Raw genomic sequence first — 22695 nt, 5'->3', positions numbered from 1 at the left:
TTTATCTGCCTCTTATATAGTCCTGAGATGCTGTATTTTACAAACTTTCAGATCTTATCCATCACCACCAATTATTTATAATTGGGCTCTGCGACTATATTAATTTAATGATTAATAAATTGCGACTAATTAATCTAGAATAATAAATTATCCGATTTTATTGATGATAATTTTTAGCGCGAGATTAAGGTCAGTCGCTTTCGTGTTTTAAGTTGATGATTGAATATTAATAATACCAAAAAATATAATTTATTGTTATTGCAAAACACTATCAAAGCATATTTTAAAAGTAATTTAGGTTAACGAAGTTCTAATAGAGCTATTGAAATAGTGAAGAGCAAAAAGCTATCTGTGTTATTATTTACATTATATCTGTTTTTAACTGCCTCATTGGCCCCGTGGTTAGCTGGTTCAGCTACGGACAATGAGGTCCAGGGTTCGAATCCCGGGTCAGACCAACAAAAAACAAAATAGGTTATTGGGATTTTTCTTACAAGGAAAATCTTAATAGCAGTCTGGAGTTGGGAAGTTGGCGGTGTTAGTACACCCCCGTGCCTCGGAGAGCACGTAAAGCCGTCGGTCCTGCGCCTGATCTCTCACCGGTCGTGTCGGTCTGCCGTCCCATCGGACTTCGAGAGTGAGGGAAGAGAGAGTGCACCTGTGCTTGCGCACACACTTGTGCACTATAATATCTCCTGCGTACATGGTTAATCTCACCATGAGATTAGCCGCCGTGACCGAAAAAGTCGGTCGGGAGCATATTATTATTATTATCTGTTTTTTATCCATTAAATACACACATTCTTGGTTATTCTTTAACGACCTCTCGGGTAGAGTTGGTAGTGATGTGGTTATCAATAGAGTAATCCTGGGTTTGATTCCCATTCTGGTACGATTTCGCGTAGAAACCGTCAGAGGTATGGTTAGAATAAAGTTATACCTCTTTCAAGTAAGGCCGCTTCCATCTATGACTGTATCGTCACTTAACATCAGATGAGATCGCAGACAAAGGCTAATAGTCAGGGATCCGTAGAACATTCTGTACAACTGATTACAATAAAGTAAATTTTTCGTGAGTAGCTTTTTTTTATTTATGAAAATAACCTCATTATTGATACAATTTGGGAGGAGGTGAGTTGTTGTTGTTACGAACCAGATGTTTTTTTCCCTGTTGATTAATTAATAGTTATACAACTTAACAACCACAATGTCCTACAAATTGCGTGGCACATTATCTCGTTCCAACGCTCAGAAATTTTCATTTCCTAGTAAGTCTAAAAGAAACAAGAATTTTCGCATTTAAAAATGTTGATCGTCTCATCGAGATTAATCTACTCACGAAAATTAACTTGATAGTAATCAGTTGTAAAAATATTCTACGGATCCCGGTCTATAACTTGTCATTATTTAACAACTAGCGGACGCCCGCGACTTCGTTCGCGTGGATTTCAGTTTTTCACAAATCCCGCTGGAACCATGGATTTTTCCGGGATGAAAAGTAGCCCATGTGCTAATCCAGAGTAAAGACTATTTCCATTCCGAATTTCAGCCAAATCGCTGCAGTAACCGCAGCGTAAATGAGGAACAAACATACTTACACTCTTTCACACTTACACACAAACTTTCGCCTTTATAATATTAGTGTGATCAGTGTGATACTAACTAACGGACGCCCGCAACTTCGTCCGCGAGGAATTCAATTTTTCACAAATCCCGCGGGAACCATGGATTTTCCGGGATTAAAAGTAGCCTAAGTGTTAATCCAGAGTAAAATCTATTTCCATTCCAAATTTTAGCCAAATCGCTTCAGTAGCCGCAACGTAAAAGAGGAACAAACATACTTACACACTTACACAAACATTCGCCTTTATAATATTAGTGGGATTAGCCTTAATATAATCGCGTTAATAAAATGTATCAATTTTAAAAATTAACAAAGTTTGATGTGTTCGATTTACATTAGTAACCCGATCCGTTATATCAGACGAAACATGTGTATGGAAAAAACACGTGCTAATAATATTTAGCCATTGGTTACTTGCGTACCGATTACACACTCAGTGAACAGTGTGCAGGCTTGTTGAAATTAGATTAATAATACACTATACCTTGATGGTTAGGTAATAAATATGTTTGGCTAACGATTAGAACATACTTGGACCTTGCTCACGAGATTACCGCCACGTAGAATGTGAAAAGAAAAGGTTTTGACCGAATAATCCACCTCTCTAGTAGTTACAACGATGATAAAAAGGTGTTGTTCTTACCATTGAGGCCGGAGCTAACTTGACACTGGTAACTGCCGTCGTCTTCTAAAGTCACATCTCTTATGTCTAGAGAGTAATCGCCTGCCAACGAAAAAAAAATAATTAAAATCAAACAGATTCGTTGAAATGGTTGCATTTGCAAGATAAACTAAAGGAACGTCAACGCAGAAGATACATATTTGTTAAGTAATACAGGGAAGGCATGTGATATAGATAATCCCATTTATCACTAAATCATTGTGATAACATATTTATGCTCTGCTCTGATGATGCTCCGTTTTTAATATGATGTATCCTGAGGTGTCACTAACGCTCCTGTAATAACTTAATAGTAAAACCCTCCTCGTATTATAGAATATCTAATTAATGATGCTCAAATTAAAAAAAAAAGACTGATAAAGTTTCTTTTTTTATTTTTATCGCTTCCCCTCAACTCTAGGTAATTATATTAAACGAGAAAAAGCCTTTATGGTCCCGTAATACCCGTAGGCGAATAAAGAATCAAAAGAAAGTATTAGCTGCAGTAGTAAAGTAAACAGAAGCCATTTTAATCAAATGAAGCACAACAAGATCCTCTAGTTGGGAGACAGTGAGATGTAACGCATCTAGAGCGCTATATAGTAGTCATGGAGCAGCAGTAGATCAAAACTAGTCCATAAATATTCTACTATACTTGTTTCTGCCACCAAAGAGTTCATCTATACTAATATAATAAAGCTGAAGAGTTTGTTTGTTTGTTTGTTTGTTTGTTTGATTGAACGCGCTAATCTCAGGAACTACTGGTCCGATTTGAAAAATTCTTTCTGTGTTAGATAGCCCATTTATCGAGGAAGGCTATAGGCTATATATTATCCCCATATTTTTACGGGAACGGGAACCACGCGGGTAAAACCGCGCGGCGTCAGCTAGTAGGGTAATATTATAGGCACATGACCTATCCCATAATTAGATGGTTTTAGGGTTGTGCATTGTTGAACGGGAACTTGCATGCTTACAAACTGTGTATATGTTATAGGTAACTGTTTTCCATGAAATGTAACTTGGGTAATCTGTTTATTATAAAAAAAGACAGAGTAAAATAAGAAAACAGAAAACTTTTCTACACAAAATATTTAAAACTCAGGCTTAAGTTTATGAGAGTAACTAATATTTATCATGGAGATGGAGGATGATGAGGAGTATTCATATCAAGCCATTTTCCAGATTTGGTTGGTCGTCCGAATATTGAAAATTGTCCGACAAAGTTTTACTTGATTTTAAATATCTATTCCAAACAGCAGACAATGTTAAGTGTTAGTTTTGTTGATAGTTTATAAGATTTATATTATAACCATGTTTAAATAGATAAGGTCATGGGAACTCTAGACTTACCTACCATCTCACTGACGCGGCGGTAGGTAAACGAGTACTTATATTACTTTATTATAGAAGGAGCATGAGCCCTTTGATCCAGCCCGCCCTTTTATTGGGGGAATAAAGAAATCAATTACTTAATTAGAAATAGCTTTCAGGATCTCCGATTCTATTAATGTATTTACTTTTGCGTTCAGGTAAAAGAATTATATTTTTCCATTCCTATTTCTTTCTGTGTTATGCGGTTCAAGTTTCTTTTTTTTTTTTAATTTAATGACCAGTTAGCCCTTGACTACGAGCTCATCTGATGTTAAGTGACGATGCATTATTATAATGAGGCGATAAGTTTCAAGCAAATAAGTGCTATGAAAGTTTTTATATGCAAATTTATTGTAGGCAAGTAATCTTATACTATTTCTTTTATCTGTTGAATTGTAATAAAGCTTTCTATCTAGTTTATTATCTACCTGCTAATACAAATTATAATCTATAATCCTAACGACCTGTATTTGCATTAGTCTTTATCTATTTAGCAATCTAATGTAGATGGTGTCACGAAAAACGAGAAATGAGACTTTATAGTTTAAACTTTTAGCTAAATCGATGTTTAAATTGTGTTTGCTGAATTTAATACTAACAAAAATACTGGACACTCGAGCGTTAGCCCTCCCATCATTCCCTTGACGATACCCGTGCCCGGTTTACATCGAGTTGCGACTCATGTATGTCTTTGATTTTCCCTGTAACCATACTATTTAGACTGGTACACAGAAATGTTTACTTTTTTTTATTTTTTTTTATTGAGGGCTTACAAACAACATCATAGTACACAATCATATTATCATATTAGTAATATAAATAAAAATTATAACTATGATACCAGCTTCGGAAACCACAGATTACAGTACTATAAAGTAGACTGCTTTATATAAAATTATTACAAACAAATTTAAAAAAAAAAAAAAATTGAAAAGTGTTTATATATTCATCATCATCATTCATGTTTATATAATCTAAATATAGGAAACGGCTCAACGATTTTCCTGAAATTTAGTATGCAGGTGGTTTTGTGGATAAATCGATCTATCGAGAATTCATTTTATTTAATAGCAAGCAGTGCTCGATCATCCAGGCGCCACCAACAACTTTTTCATATACTTATGATTCTTCATATTTTAAAAGAATCGGTTCTCTTTTTAAATGACGCGACATATACCTACTACTTTACTAAACTGTCCATCAGGTGCGATTATGGTGAATACTGGTCCATCGATCATTAGAAAAAACCAATCTATTATTAATAGCGATCAAATAAAGTGGTCCACAAACTTCACGTCTTGTATCTAAGCTGTCAAGGCACTAATTCTTACACATGATTGCCATTTGACCCGCGCTACCGGCCAAACGTTAACCGGTAATATATATACGTAATGCTGAACATACATTAACTACGTGCGGTTGTACCGCTCTAGCCGCACGCGTTTAAAAACCGTCTATAGTAGGTTTTATAAACCAATAAGAGTAAAACTAAAAACAGCTTCTTTGTCAGTGTGAAAATTTATGACCCATTTGATCAGACTTTCCTGGAAACTTTGGTTCCTTAATGTTAAATTAAAAAAAACAAACTCATTTATCAGACTAAAGAAGAAAATGATACTCGTACTATCTAAATTTTAGATTGCTTGCTTTAGTAGATACTTTCAAGTAGGTTATTATATTACTTATCCTATTATAAACTTAGATATTGAGTTATTTAATGGGGATAATTTTAATATGACAGTGGTACTTCTTCTTATTCGAATAATAAAGCAACACAAGTAAAATATCTTTTCAAAGTTTTAAACCCAAATTAAGTTACCTTAACTTTGGTCTATAGCCAAGGTCGTCATCAACCCATATTCGGTGAATACCCCGGACCGGATTCGAACCCACACCCTCCAGAATCGGAGGGAGAGGTCATATTCACTGGGCTATCACGGCTCACATAGCCAAGGTACACCTTCTATAATGAAATAAATAATAAAATAAGGTATCTTATTATTTATTTCATTATTATTTAATAAAAAAAATAATAAAATTAATTTGGTAAACACGCCTCGTGTTCCAACAAATGTGCGATCACCTTAACAAATTAACGATACATAGATACCAATAGATACCACATAGTAATGTATATATTTTGCATAACCGGTCCAGTTTAATTCGATGCTATATTTGATACGATCCAGATGAGATATAGTGGAATGTGTATCATAATATTAATTAATATACTGATCCAATATTATAAATGAAATTTCGCTGAATTTATGTAACAAGATATTATAAATACCGGTCATAACTTTTTAATATCAGCCTAATCTAACATTCTTTGTAAATGACGTGTTTCCATATAAACTTTCATCCTAAAAATTCAAAAAAGAAATAAATTTTTCACAAAATCACTACTTTCATCAATATTTTTTTTTAATTAAAGTCATTTGTGCATAGCCCGACTCATGACTCGAATCCTGGAGCTCGTGATACAAAGCGAGATAAGCTTATCAATGGACTTAACAACGCAAAGGACGCCCGCGACTTCGTAAGCTTGGAATTCAGTTATTCACGACTACCGCGGGAACTATAAATTTTTCCAGGTTAAAAAGTAGCCTATGTGCTAATCCAGAGTAAAATCTATTTCCATTCCAAATTTCAGCCAAATCGCTTCAGTAGCCGCAGTGTAAAGGAGGAACAAACATACTTACACACACATCCACAAACTTTCGCCTTTACAATATTAGTGTGATAGTGTAATAAAAACCACAAAACATACGAATCAAATTCAGAAACTCCTCCTTTTTTGAAATCGGTTAAAAATTTAGAATAATAACTCTTGTTCTATATTTGTAGAATGTTAATAATTCCTGTTAACATAATTTAGTTAAGTTATACGGGACTAATTCATTACTTAATAGGAAGTTGGTTTAATTACCTATTCTCTGTGTAACCTTTATTCTATGAATTACATTTAATTCAATTAAAATTAAAATATTTATTTAATTACAATTAAAATACCATCATATGAGGCCCATAGCATAATAACAAGTCTTGGTCGTTAACTATGGGCCTCATAAGGAGGTCACAGCGGTTAATGAAACGAGCTAGGAACTGCGTGATCGATTCAGAAATGAGGAGATCCGCAGAAAAACCAAACTTGCGAAGTTGAAGTGGCAATGGGCGAGGCACATAGTTCGAAGAGCTGATGGACGTTGGAGTCCCAAGGTGGCAAGCGAGTCGCAGGGATTCGCTGGATGCAGGTGAGTCAGTATCGTGATGTTTGGAAGTCCCTAGAAAAAACCTATATCCTACACTGGAGGGCTGATATGATGATGATTGTGATGACCATAATATGAAAGGTTCTGTGATGTAATTGGATCAAGATTTGAAAGGTACTATTTGATTTTAAAATAAATTAGTGTTTGACTACGATTTCACATAAAAAATTAAGATTTTAGGAAGGACTTTTCCCCGAACTATACATAAATAATTTCTAAAATTTGAACGAGCTGGGAATCGAATTCAAGACATAATTATATACTTAAATACTTACATACTTACTCGTATAATGCAATGTGCCTACAGGATCGCAATTACAACAGAGTAAGCAAAAATCAAATTGAAAATTTCAATCACATATTTAGATTTCTAATCAAATCACAGCAATCAATTTGGGCATTTGACTAGAAATCACCGACACTTAGTTAAAAGCATTATGTAAATTTATACTTCACGGTAACAATTTTGTTTAGGTAGGTTAAAACATTCGCGATTATTCGCTGTTGAAACTAGGTTAGAATGTAAAACACCTGTTAGGCTTTAGGAAGTGTTTTATCGAAAAGTATTTTTTCCTAATCTACAACACTTTTACAAACCAGTTAAGCGGGCTATTAGCTATTTTATGAAAGAAGGCTAACGTTCTCTTTGATACATTACATTCAACTGCCTAAATTCGAGCTGTTACTGTAAATGTTCTAGAAATAATTATCAAATAACTTATTTTCATTGACGAAACCCTAGGTCCTTCTACAATAAGCATTTTGTTAAATTAGAGTAAAAAGAAGAATATTGAGCATTTTTAAACGACATGGGTAGGTAACAATATAGTTAATAAAATATAGCTTTCTTTAAAACTATAATATTTATAAAAGACAGGACTTGTGACTTTTAAAAACGTAACCTACAATATACAGTGTGCTTAGTGGGAGTTTTCAATATTTTTATACTATGACTATATCGCGTTAACGTAAACGCGAATTTTATATGGAATTGAAACAGTTGTGCAGTAGTGCCACTAGATGACGCTGTTTCAATTAACGTTTACGTTAACGCGATAGTAAGAGTATCAAACTACCACTAGGTCCACATATATTAAAAAAAATCCTCATACTAAAGTTATCACTACAATATTAGTAGAGATGTGACCTAATTACAATGATTGTTGCCAATAGGCCTGATATAGTGCTAGTCCATCGGGCAGAGCACCATGCAATAATTGTTTATACTACTGTTCCACATTACAACAATCTGGTTAAAGCTGAAAAGGAAAAAGTATCAAAATACTTGGACCTTGCTCACGAGATTACCGCCATGTGGAATGTTGAGTCAACTGTTATTGTACCGATAGTCGTTTCAGTCAATGGTCTTATAGCGAAGAGCTTCGACCAATTACCTAAAGAAGCTTTCATTTAACTGTTCGGTCAGAGTTGGGTCGGTACAGAAGGTAATCTTGAGATATATTGTGAGAAAGGTCCTGCAGTGGGAGGGTTGAATTTTTTTATAAATTTTTAATAGTGTTTTGTATTATATAAACTTTGTTAAAAAATAAAAATTTGGACAAATAAATAAATGAATGATTTAAAAACGATTATGGCATCAATGACGAAGAATCGTATAACACGATTATACGACGAAATACGACATCGAGAATCGAAAAGTAAACCATTCGTACTAGAGCAAAGTATTTTATACACGAAAATAATATAAAAATCAGCCATCGCGTTCCTAATGCGAGCTTTTTAAAACGTTAAGTGCTCCTTTTAAAAACAGACAAATGCCGTATTGCGAACAGCATTTTGTTCCCTTTGTTTCATAAAATATGAAGATAATATCGCGCGATAAAAGAGTAGGGAATCTTGGAAATTTCTCGGGTTGTATAATTTCTTTGAACGTTTATTCAAGCTTTTGAATATACAAGCTAATGGGATAAAAAATATTGTGCACTTTAGAATATCTTATATACAACATTCTCGAGACACAATCTTAGTTGCGACACTCCTCTGATGTTGCTTGATCGATTTTGATGAAGTTTTAAATGCTTTATATTTGGTAGAGATTGTTATCCAATTTTCATGCCCCTAAGTGGTAAAAGTGGTCCGATACAAAATGTATATGGGAAAACAATGTTGACCACGTCATCTAGTCTTATAATTATGTATATAAAATTCTCATGTCACATGCTCGTTCCCATACTCTTCCGAAATACATATTCATATATACATATTCAGTAAATCTGAGAGTCGACTATTGTCTATTTTTCAAACCCCTATAAGTGGAGTCCATCCCAAAATGTTTCTTTTTTATGTTAGTGAATTTAACCGATGAAAATATGCTAAAACAAAGCGAAGCTTAGTATTTCATTTTATTTACTTTTTTTTCTCAATTGTAAAGTAAGTGGTACTTCACGAAGCGAAGCTTTATTAGTATTTCATTTTTATTTTCTTAATTATAAAGTACCAATTTGGTACTTCATAAAATTACGATCTAGCCTACTTATGTGACTAATTAGTAATTTAACTTTAACCTAAACTTATAATATATTATTATTATACTAAGATAATGCCCAATAACTTATCTTAGTCTTTCACTAACTGTTACGTCTTCAGTTCACTCTGTTCACGTGATCTTCCATAATAAATTTAATTTTATTTATGACACAAAATAACTTTATTAGCAAGTTAAATAAGCCACGACCGAAATGACCATAATTGTAAGTATTGTCATCTCTTGAATTTTTTCTTGAAATCAATTAAAAATTCATTGTGTGTCTGCCAAAAATACCTACAACCTTGAGCGCACATTTCAAATACCAGATGCTGCAAACAATCGTTACAGCTTCCTAAGCCAAAATGATAGGGCAACGACCTCTTGAGCATATTTCTAATAATATATTCCGTTTCATATGTACAACGTAATACGTTTAGACATAAAGTTGAGTGTATCTACGTGGAAGCGAAGTATACTTATGTTTATGACTTACATAATGATTGCATTTTTCAGTTACATTTCATAAAATGAGATAGTATGTATTTATATGTCCCGGGTGGCTTTAATGAGCTAAGAGCTTAAAGCTTTATACAACTAAATATGCCCACATGAAATGGTGGTAGAAATACTGCTGCATTTCCACCATTGGAAAGATAGTCTGATCATTCGCGCAAAAAATAAACTAGCCCTTGTGATACAGCCCAGTGGTTATGACCTCTACCTCCTTCCGGAGGGTGTGGGTTCGAATCCGATCCGGGGGATCCGTTATATGCATTTTAAGGAATTAAATATCACGTGTCTCAAACGATAAAGGAAAAACATTATGAGAATTTTCTTAATTCACTACGTGAAGTCTGCCAATCCACATTAGGCCAGCGTGGTGGACTAACCCCTCTCATTCTGAGAGGAGACATGTGCTGAATAGTGAGCCGAATATTGTCAATGATGAAAGACATGGTGAAGCAAATACATCGTGAGGAAACCTGCATTCTTGAGAATTTTCTTAATTCTCTACGTGTGCGAAGTCTGCCAATCCGCATTGGGCCAGCGTGGTGGACTAAGGCTTACCCCTCCCAATTTCAAAGGAGACTTGTGCTCAATAGTGAGCCGAATATGGGTTGATAATGATGATGATGACGAATATTATAAACGTGAAAGTTTGTATGTTTGGATGTTCGTTACTTTTTAACGCCGCAACTTCTAAACCGATTTGGCTGAAATTTAGATGAAATACACGGTGAAGCAAAAACATCGTGATTAAACGTGCATACCTGAGGATTTTCTTAATTCCCTACGTGTGTAAAGTCTGCCAATCTTGGGCCAGCGTGGTGGACTAAGGCTTAACCCTTCCCAATTTCAGAGGAGACTTGTGCTCAATAGTGAGCCGAATATTGTCAATTGATTCCATTGGTCAAATAGATCAACGTAACGTTACGCAACAAGTCGATTATTCACCGTTATTCCAGGAACCGTTCCCACAACTACGTCATGTTTACCTAGCGCTGGTGCTGACAGACAAAAACCGATCGTAACCGTAACACTGCCTGAAAATAAAATCCTCAGCGCTATTCACCTCAATATTTTTTACTGGCTCTTAGTCTATAACGGGCTTGTGTACTTTCATCCTACTAATATTATAAAGCTGAAAAGTTTGTTTGCTTGAACGGGCTAATCTCAGGAACTACTAGTCCGATTTTAAAAATTCTTTCAGTGACAGATAGCCCATTTATCGAGGAATGCCATAGGCTATAAATTATCCCCGTATACCTGCGGGAACGGGAACCACGCGGGTGAAACCGTGCGGCGTCAGCTAGTAGGTACTTCATATGCTGACTAACTCTTACTCTTACACAAGGATAGAGTTATCCTTGTGCATTTTTAAACATTGTAAGACAAGCCTGCAAACCCACGTAGTAGTATGTAGTAGGTATAAGGATGGAGGCCTAGTCCTGTTACTATTTCTTTCTTAACAAGTTAGCCCTTGTCCGCAATCTCGCCTGATAGTGAGTGATGATGTATTCTAAGTAGGAAGCAGGCGAACTTGTTAGGAGTTGAATGAAAATTCACACCACTTTCGGTTTCTATACGACATCATGTACGTTAAAACGCTTGGTGGCTTCCACCAGACTTAGACCAATTGAAAAAATCTCAATCGGCCCAAGAGATCGAACCCTGGACCTCCGTCTGGTTAATTAACCGCGCATACCACTGCGCCACGGAGGCCGTCAATATACTGATAATAATTAATGAGATTCATAAGTAAAAAATATAAGTATTTCAACACTATACTACACGTTACATTGACAAACTTCTTGGAATTAGAGGCGTGCACAAGATGTTTGACTAGGGTATGCGCTATAGGTACAAATTCTACAAAATGGATAATTCCTCCAATACAGGTACCTAATGAATTATCAGGATATGCATTGCGTTTATGCATATATAAAGTGCACGCTGGGAATCGAACCCAAGTCTTCCATATTAAAAAGCACACACATCATGACAAAGAGGTCGTCGCTATAATTTTGTCTAGTTGTACTCGTAATGAAGTCACGGCCAAATGAAAATTTGAAACTATGACAGCAATTTTCACATAGCTACCGAAATGTGCCACGCAGTATTTGTAATTTATATATAGCCACGTACGTAACCCATAAAAACTGACGTATATACCTATTTTTTTCCAATTGTTGACTTTCTTGTTTTATCTAGTACTAGCTGACGCCCGCGACTTCGTCCGCGTAAATTTCGATGTTAACTTTACTACTACCCCTACCCTACCACTACCCCAACCATACCCAACCCCTACATCTACCCTACCCCTACCCTACCCTACCCTACTCCTACCCCAAACCCCAAACCTACTCCTACTCTACCCTTACCTTACCCACACCCTACCCCCATCCTACCCCTACCCTCCCCGTACCCTATCCCTTTCCTACCCCTATCCCACCCGTACCCCTATCTCACGCCTATCCTACCCCTACCCCACCACTTCCCTATCCTACCCGTACCTCTACCCTACCACTACCCTACCTCTACCCCTACCCTTACCACTACCCTAAACCCGGCCCTAAACCTACCCTACCCCTACACTACCCCTACACTTCCCTACCCGTACCCTACCCTACCCTGTAACTTCTCTATCTTACTCCTACCTTTAGCAAAATCGGTCCAGTCCTTCGAGAGTGGTGGTATGACCAAGAGAAATAGAGACTTCTATGCTAATAATATAAAGAGGTAAAGTTCGTATGGTTGTAGGAGGTAATCTCTGGATCTACTGGACCGATTTAGAAAATTGTTTTACCAATAGAAAGCTACGTTATTTGCGAGTATCATACGCTATGTTTGATCCCCATATTCACACGGGAACGGGAACTACGTAAATGAAAGCGCCGGGCGTCATATAGCGGATTTTCTGCGTCTTTTAGAAATTTTGTATTATCTCCGAAATTATTTAAGTAATTAACATACTGTAAAGGGCAAATCTTATCTCCATAATATCCTTGTGATTATTAAATAATTTATTTTAATAAGGATTAAAGTTTAGTTGTAGAAATAATGACGTAAACCTAAGTATATAAAATTAATAATTTTTAAAACACAAAAGGTACTATATCTGCTAATATATAGAAGATAGATATATGGTATCGCGGACTTTTTTGTAAAACTTTTAAAGATACATAAAGTCTCTATACATTAATTTCAATTTCACACAATAGTTAAGGCAGCGCATGCGAATAAGTCTGTTTAAGAGGATTTTCAGTCCGACCTGTATGATAAAAACTGTGATAACTCGGCTAATATATATGATACCAATATAAAATATAGCCTATAGCACTCCCCGATAATGTGGCATTCTACTGGTGAAAGAATTTTTAAAATCGGACCAGTAGTTCCGAAGATTACCCCATTTAAAAAATGTGACAAACTTACAAACTTACAAACTTTACCTCTTTATAATATTAGTATAGAAGTATAGACTAGCTGACGCCGCGCGGTTTCACCCGCGTGGTTCCCGTTCCCGTAGGAATACGGGGATAATGTATAATCTATAGCTTTCTTCGATAAATGGGCTATCTAACACTGAAAGAATTTTTCAAATCGGACCAGTAGTTCCTGAGATTAGCGCGTTCAAACAAACCAACTCTTCAGCTTTATGATATTAGTATATAAGTATGGATGTACCTACAATGTACATACGTGTACGTAGCAAGTAAGATGTTTCACAATGAACTTTTTTTTTAATTCGGACAGTCGGCTTATTTTTGATAGCCCAGTGGATATGACCTCTGCCTCCGATTCCGGTGACTATGGGTTTGAATCCGGTCCGAGGCATGCACGTCCAACTTTTCAGTTGTGCATTTTAAGAAATTAAATATGTCTCAAACGGTAAAGGAAAAACATCGTGAAGAAACCTGCATACCAGAGATTTTTTTAATTCTTTGCGTGTGTGAAGTTTGCCAATCCGCATTGGGCCAGCGTGGTGGACTATTGGCCTAACCTCTCTCATTCTCGGAGGAGACTCGAGCTCAGCAGTGAGCCGAATATGGGTTGATAATGATGATGATACTTTATTAGTTTACTAAGAAACCCCTTTTTGTCGGTACTTGTTGGTACAGAAACACTAAACTTTGGCATCCGGTTCTGTAATATCGAGAGGAATAATGAAAAACTTCCTTTTCACCGAAATTGGACTCGTCAGTTGTAATTTATTACGTGACTGGTATACTATATATTGCAATTTGAACGATTTTTTTAACTATTTCATTCACTATATTGTATTGTGGTATTCCATTTAATATTACATAAACGGTCAAGTCAGTGTCAAGGACATTGCTAGTTGATTTTTTTCATAATTCAGTGATGATGGTGCAATTCACTGCTATACAAGCTTTTTGCAGCTTCTAAGCTTTTCTCTTTGGCTGGTGGGAGGCTTTTGGCCGTGGCTAGTTACTACCCTACCGACAAAGACGTACCGCCAAGCGATTTAGCGTTCCAGTACAATGTCGTGTAGAAACTGAAAGAAGTGTGGATTTCATCCTATCTTAACAAGTTAGCCTGCTCCCATCTTAGATTGCATCATCACTTAACAGCAGATGAGATTGTAGTCAAGGGCAAACTTGTAGAAAATAAAAAAAAGGACCGACCGAGTGAACATAGGCGATGAAGTCCGAGTTGGTATACTTCTTTGACAGAATCAAGACCGGGAGCCACAGCAGAAAAATCTAAAACCAATAGGTTAATATGCCTCTCTGACTGAGAGTTACATATTTTTTCCATTTGCTGTGGAGACTCATGGGCCATGGGGTCGCAGTGTCAAAAAAAATTCCGAATCTTTTCACCGCGACTAGTTGTGATAGAGGGTTGGCTCATTTTTTGCCCAAAGGATCAGCCTGGTGCGGAAGTCAAGAGCGGAATTGCAGCCAGTATTCTTGCCATCATTCCACGTGGGCATGATTTGTATAGTTATTAGGATAAGATAGCCTATTTTTCTTATTGTACTTGTATTCTTTCTGAATAAAACAAATAAAAATTACTCAAAATGACTTACAATCGAAACCTTGAACCTGACACTTCCCCTGTTATGATTTGACTGTTGAAAAAAATATTTTTTTTATTTAAATAAAAGTTAGCACATAAAGTACTTGTTTCTTGTCGCAATTGGATTGAATGTAAGGAGTAATTTTGGACAATTTTAACCTTAATTATGACTACCAGTTACGAAAATATTGCACTTTATATTGCAAAAAAAAGGAAAAATGTATTTACTTCCTATTTAGCTACTGTACTGTTAAAAATAATTTGTATATGTAATTTGTACATGTAAACATTCATCTGTATTAATATTAGTAAAGATTTAGCTTAAGGTACACATTATTAACTGTAACACTTTTTAACCGACTTCAAAAAGGAGGAGGTTCTCAATTCGGTCGGTATTTTTTTTTTTTTTTTTTATGTATGTACACCGATTACTCAAAGACGCGTGGACCGATTTCAAAAATTCTTTTTTTGTTTGAAACGGTATAGTCCCCATTTGGTCCCATTGCCATCATGACAAGATCTGATGATGGAATCCTGGAGAAATTGAGGGGAACTTTCGAAAATTATATTGGTGTCTAGTGTGTTCGTGAACTTTTCCATTTAGTGCCTTTAAGAAATACAAAATTATGAAGGTTTAAAATCGATCTGATGATGGAGTCATAAATAGACGAGGGAACTCCTTGGCGATTTACAGCAGTTACCTTGTGTTTGGGCTTGATTAATTTGTCTTAATGAGAACTTTCCACATAAATAGGTTGTGACTGTCATTTAGGGGTTTGGTGATGAAGACCAAGGACAATTAAGGGAACTCCTTAACAGTTAACAGTAGCTACCTTGTGTTTGGCCTTGATTAATTCGTATTGCTGAGAACTTTCTACCTAGATGAGTTGTGTCTGTTATTAGGGGTCTGATGATGAAGACCAAGGTCAATGAAGGGAACCCCTTGACGGTTTACGGTAGCTACCTTGTGTTTGGGCTTGATTAATTTGTATTGCTGAGAATTTTGTACCAAGATGGGTTGTGACTGTCATTAGGGGTCTGATGTATTCGTTTGAGATGAAATTTTACACTAAAAATTGAAAAATAATAAAAAATTTTAATAAAAAAAATACAACCGACTTCAAAACCTAAAAACGTACCCACTAAACTAAAAAGCGAAAAATAACATCATAATATGTTCTACCTGCTGATCAGTATGAAGTCGGTGCTTAGCCGGTGTTGTCTTAATTTAAGCCATTTCTGACAGGACCACATGAAACAACATTGTCTGCAAAATCTAAATCTATAAGATATGCTCACATGGCTTGAATTAATACATCACCGGCTTAGCACCGCCTTCATACTGATCAGCAGGTAGAACATATTATGATGTTATTTTTCGCTTTTTAGTTTAGTGGGTACGTTTTTAGGTTTTGAAGTCGGTTGTATTTTTTTTATTAAAATTTTTTATTATTTTTCAATTTTTAGTGAAAAATTTTTTGTATAATAAATAAATAAAATAAATGGAAATAAACGGCGAACTGCCGTCGAAAGGCGAACTCCTAGGGGTTCACGTACCCCACTTTGAGAAACCTTGGCCTATTGCAGTAAAACAGAACTCACCTTCCTCGTCGCTGCCTATCATGGAGTACCGCTCGTATCCGCTGAGGTTGCGATGAGTGCCGAGGCCGAAGTCGTCCTTCGTCCATTGTAGACTGCCGATTTTGTTCTCCACACGGCAGGGAAGAGTTACCCGCGAGCCGACTATCGCACTCTGTGAACAAAGGCTTTATTATTATAAGCATATTTTAACGGCCTACTAAAGGGTTAGGTTAGGTTAGCCTTGTTCCCGTGGCTCAGTCATCAGGCGACGAGTAGAACACCGTGGAGTTTTAGTCGGTTGAAGTCCGACATAACCTTCTTGTCTCCCCGTGGCGAGAAGGTATCCATGAGGATTTCCCCACGTTAAAAAAAAAAGGTTAGATTAGCCTTCATCCTAACACAGTGCAAAGGAGTACACTGGGATCTGTACCCAATAAACAACGGTTCGGATGAATTCTAAGACACCCAAGTCTGTAGATATAATTTTATATTTCCTTTTATTTTATTTTTATAACTAGCGCACGCCCGCGACTTCGTCAGCGTGGAATTTAGTTTTTCACAAATCCCTCGGGAACCATGGATTTTTTAGGGATAAAAAGTAAGTCTGTGTGTTAATCCAGGCTATAATATGTCTTAATACCAAATTTCAGCTAATTCGGTTCAGTAGTTGAGGCGTGAAAGAATAACAAACATTCATATCATCAAAATCATCAAAATTCATCCAAACATTCATACAAACTTTTGCGTTTTTAATATTAGTAGGATAATAGGTTTAAGTAGATAATTTAGTTAATTTAAGTAAAAAAAATTTAAGTAAGTTAAGTAATTACATCTATACTAATAATATAAAGCTGAAGAGTTTATTTTTTTGTTTGTTTGAACGCATGAATCTCAGGAACTACTAGTCCAATTTGAAAAATTCTTTTAGTATTAGATAGCAAATTTATCGAGGTAGGTTTAATGCTATATTTTATTCCAGTATTTTTACGGTTACGGGAACAACGCGGGTGAAACCGCGCGGCGTCTACTAGTATTTGATAACAGAATTAAAATACCTTAACTTTATTTATTTCACTCACTACATAAATCACTTAACTTCGCTATATAGCTTAATTCTTATGCTCCATCTTAACAGGTTAATAGTAGTATATTTTTGCTATGTCATGAAAAAACACTGCCTAACCAACCTTCAAGTTAAAATGTTCCAATTTAGTTTTAATTTTTCAACCCACATAGGGTATGTTTTTTAAAAAAGTAAAGCTTGTAATAAATGGCCTAACAATATGAAAACAATTATAAAACACAACGTTTATAAAAGAAAACTTAAAACATACATAATTGAAAATGTCTGAGTGTAGCCCTAGGGCGTTGTATCTACATTTTACGTTCTTTCTTTTGCTTTCAATAAATTTTAGATTGTATTGTTTGGTTCGCCGTGATTTTAGTTTCAAGATAATGTAAATATTACTTATAAGGTTTTCTTCGTATGTTTCTTATAAAATTCTTGTTCATTTTGTGAAAAAGCCTAACGGCAATTATGGTTTTTTGCCTGAGGAACATGAATTTTAATTCAGAAAAGTTTTTGAGTTTTACTTTTATAAACTTATTTATTATTATTTTTTATTCTGAATAATAAATTTATTTTGCTAATATCCGCAAAAATGTGATTATTAAATATATTTATTGACTATTGTCAAGAGTTTTGAATTGATTACAATGTCACACTATAGACATTACTCATTTACAAGCAGGTGTATGAACTCATAACCAAAATCCTGTCCTCAATATGTACTTTCACTTCAAGTTTTTTGTTTATCACATTGTAATACGACATGGGAAGTGTCAAAGTGTGTTAATGTGTTCCTTTATTATCACTTTGAGCATTTGATGTAAGTGCGTGAGTGATGGGTACCATAGTCATGCCACGTGTTTAGGAAAATATGTCGTTTATATAAAAAAATACGTGTGTTGGTCTCACTAAAGTTTGAATACGGCTAGAATTGTATTTTTTTTAGTTTCTTTTAAGTCAGAAGTTATTTAAAACAAAAAAAAATACAAATAAACGAAATATTAGAAATTGAGTTTTACATTATTTTGCTCTTATATCACAATTAAACAGAGCCGTCAATATTACCTACTTGTGTTTTTTTCATGATAAAGTAGTGAACAGTTTTGTTTTCTGGATGTAAGCACTCTTTTACTTTGATCTAAAATATATACATTTTCTGTATTGAGGTCAATTTCAAATAAATAAAATATCGATAAGTTCAGTAGTTAACGCATACCAGCCAAGTAGCTGAAGTAGCTTTGACGACCAGCTGGCGCAGTGGTATGCGTGGTGGATTTATAAGACGTCCTGGGATCGATATCCGTCTGGGCTGAGTGAGGTTTTCTTAATTGGTCCAGGTCTGGCTGATGGGAGGCTTTGGCCGTGGCTAGTTACCACTCTACCGACAACGATACGATGCCGTGTAGAAACCGAAAAGGGAACCGTGCATCCTACGCCTCATTAGCCCGCTTCTATCTTTGATTGCATCATCACTTACCATCAGGTGAGATTGCAATCAGGGCTTGTAAAGAATTAAAAAAAGTAGCTTACTTTGTTATGACAAAGAGACAAATGCAAACAGACTTACAATTCTTAGCTGAAATAATTTGAAAATAACAAATATAATAAAGGCCATGTCATAGAATATGTCATGAACATTGAAAACTTTGGGGTATCCGATTCAATTACAAACTTTGTCCGCTAAAATACGAAAGGTATCAAAACAAAATGGCGTACCTATTACTGTCGATCAAATACCTATGTAAATTAACAAAATAATTATGTATTCAAATTAAGACATTTCTACCCGTAATTTAATACGTTTTAATTTATAGACTTAAGCGAAAGTGAGCTTTTCAAAAACCGCTTTAAAGTCTACAGCAAACTACTTTGCATACTGAACTACTAGTTTTATTATTAGATATTTTTAAGCTAAATCAACTAATATTTTAAGAATTCAAAGCAATAATAAATAAATAATAATTCTCAGATGTAACATAAATGCAAAAGTGATTCGAATCATCATCCGATTCATCAAGTTTTCGCGTGGTTTTCCTACCTCATAACTTCGTCATATAATAACCAGTTTTGAAAATTCTTCTTTTGTTTGAATGAGTGTACTTCCAGATTGGTCCCATTTTATTTTCATTAAAAGCGGTTTAGTAATTTAGTCTTAATATTAAAATAACTGAATTACGTCTTTGAAGTCGGTTGATACTAAAACATCAAAACTTTCATCCTTTCCTAAGCCCGGTTAAAATTTCCAATTTTACTACTCACTGGCAGGGCAGGCAAAATGACACGATCCCATGGCTAGAAGGCTACCTTGCGAGGCTATGAGTTCCGAAGACAAAGTCAAAATTAATTTATTTCAATTAGACTCAGTTTACAAACACTAAAAGTAATCTAACTTTTGAAAAATCCAATGTATTCGCTACGGGCTTCCGATGGTACAGAGGCACAATGTCCTTTACCCCGTATTTGAGCAGCGTAGTGGGTCTGAGGTCTATATTCCTTCTCCTATTTAAGAAGGGAAGGCCCTGAAGTGAGTCGATCCAATCCAACCTCTCGTAACTTGTACCGTAAAAATAATCTAACATTTGATTAATCTAATGTATTCGCCACGGGAGTCCGATGGTATAGTGGCGCAATGTCCTTCAATCCGCATTTGAGCAGCGTAGTGAGTCCCAGTAGTACCTAAGTCGATCCGATCCAACCTCTCATAACTTGTACCGTGTACTAATTAATATCAGTATATAAAATAAAACGGGCGGGCAAGGTCGCTGAATTTATTAATAAAACGGAATTCGTAGATCATAACTCGCAACTATCTAGATCCGACTCATACATATTCATGTTGAATACCTGCGAGTGAATGCTAAATGTTTATCTGATAGACTGGACTTTTCGTAATTTATGGTTTAACTGCTATGCTTTACTGATATTTCTAACCCCCGACGCAATAAAGGGGTGTAATAAGTGTACTACTGTTATTATATGACTGTATATGTTGACCTGTCTGTCATATAGTAGCTTACAAATATTTCGAACAACATTAGATATTTTTTTTAAAGAGAGAAATTTTCGGTGAGAAGCTTCTTTGCTATATTTGTTTATATTTGTCGTTGAATAAAAATCATTAACTAAAAAATAAAATTTAAAAAACTATAATCCGGCTATGTACTCGTCTACAAAGGGTCAAAAAGGACAACACGAGAAAATAATTCAGATAAGTACGAAAATGGTCACGGTAGAGCCGTCTTCACACCAAATGTACTCGTAATCCTTCTGTGATTATGCCAGGAACCTCTTCGCTGTATTTGGGTAAAAATAGCTAAAGATTGATTGTAAGAAACAGTGATAGACTGCGATCTCACCTGATGTTAAGTGATGATGTACTCTTACATTACTTGGAAGAGACTAATTATATACCACTAACGATTCCTATGTTTCTTATACGAGTATATCGCAGTTCCATTTCCACTGAAAATTACATAGCTTTAATAGCAAGTTGATATTATATCGCACATATTATTTATTTTCATTTAAATGATGTCCATAATAAAAAGGTCATTGACCCAGGGACTCATTAATTGGACCCCTACACAGCTGATGGACGTTCTCGTTAAAAGTGACATAAAACTTAACTTTTATAACGACACTTTTGGGTTTATGCCTAAATCCTAATTGTTATTGTGTAGATATTGCGAAACCGGAGCGATGTTGGAGATTCTACAAGCTTTGGTAGAATATTCTAAATTCAAATATTCAAAGTAAATTCGAGTTCGAAATTCAAATTACAAGTATCATCATTACAATTAGCCTATTTTTAATGGCTTTCTACCAGGCTTCTAACCATGCAGTATTTAGCTCACCACGCTACACTAATGGAGGCTTGTGGACTTTATTGACGGCCTCCGTGGCGCAGTGGTATGCACGGTGGATTTATAAGACGGATGTCCTGGGTTCGATCCCTAGCTGGGCCGATTGAAGTTATCTTAATTGGTTCAGGTCTGGCTGGTGGGAGGCTTCGGCCGTGGCTAGTTACCACTCTACCGACAAAGACGTACCGCCAAGCAATTCAGCGGTACGGTGTTGTGTAAAAACCGAAAGCTGTGTGAATTCATCCTCCTCCTAACAAGTTAGCTCGCTTTCATCTTAGATTGCAGCATCACTTAAAATTAGGTGAGATTGTAATCAAGGGCTAACTTGTAAAGAACAAAAAAAGATGATAATGCTATTCTCTTTCTATGAATTAATGATAATATTGATAATTTCCGGGACTGCTCGTTAAACAAACACTACAAGGTTGGTTTCTTCGTCGTCGTTATCAACCCATATACGGCTCACTACTGAGCTCGAGTCTCCTCTCAGAATGAGAGGGACTCGAGCTCAGCAGCAGAAAATTGGTTTACCTTACACCAATCTCGATAATTTCCCAAGTCTGGGCAGCAACTGACGTTTTTTTGGACGAGAAACAATTACTCTATTGAATACGAGTATACTAACCCAGGGCTTACTTGAACTTCGAACCTCATAATCAAAAGCTGCATATGTTAACCACTAGTTTAACATCTTACTTCTTTAATTAAACCTTATCCTAATTGTAATGATGTATCATGAAACCAGAGCAACGGAAAAGCTTAGGCGAGCTTTGGTCATCGATCTTTGCTTGTTCCCTCGAGAAAATACCACAATGCATGAAAAAAGAAATGCAAAAATATTCATAAACAAACCTGATCTTGCGGCTCCATTGCGAACCTCTGTTCCTGGTAACCATGACAACCGGCAAACAAGATGTCCGCCAGCAGGATCCAAATGCACGCATCCGGCCATCGTTTCCTGCGCTTTACCGTTCTATTTTTGAATTCGGAATCATCCCCGAGTGCGCGCGGTTTTAGTAACACAGCCGCCATATTGGCTCATATGTGAGTCTCATGGTGCGGTGTTATATACATTTGTATGTTCTTTCTCATGTGGTTATTGGCATTATCTGAAAAAAAAGAAAAGACTATTAAATTCCTGTATATAAACAGACGATAGATGGTCCCATATTGTTACAAACTGGTACCCACGAGACTCAAAACGCAAACGAGGTAGACC

General features: G+C 35.7%; 1 protein-coding gene across 4 annotated transcripts in view; it reads right to left on the bottom strand.

The window, feature by feature from the left end:
• Window positions 1-22695, bottom strand: part of LOC112056691 (irregular chiasm C-roughest protein) — a 117098-nt gene that overhangs the window by 33539 nt on the left and 60864 nt on the right. For all 4 annotated transcript variants that reach the window (XM_052887161.1, XM_052887158.1, XM_052887160.1 and 1 more), the window contains exons 2-4: window positions 22329-22585; window positions 16566-16716; window positions 2268-2348 (exon numbers count right to left, since the gene is read on the bottom strand). In XM_052887161.1, the coding sequence (XP_052743121.1) occupies window positions 2268-2348; window positions 16566-16716; window positions 22329-22508 (412 nt within the window). In that variant the 5' untranslated portion in view covers window positions 22509-22585. The remainder of the gene's footprint in view (window positions 1-2267; window positions 2349-16565; window positions 16717-22328; window positions 22586-22695) is intronic.

Source organism: Bicyclus anynana, chromosome 18 (genome assembly GCF_947172395.1).
Source record: "Bicyclus anynana chromosome 18, ilBicAnyn1.1, whole genome shotgun sequence".
NCBI classification, from domain to species: Eukaryota; Metazoa; Arthropoda; class Insecta; order Lepidoptera; family Nymphalidae; genus Bicyclus; species Bicyclus anynana.
The sequence above is the reverse complement of the archived record's forward strand: the minus strand, read 5'-3'. Positions and strand labels throughout refer to the sequence as shown.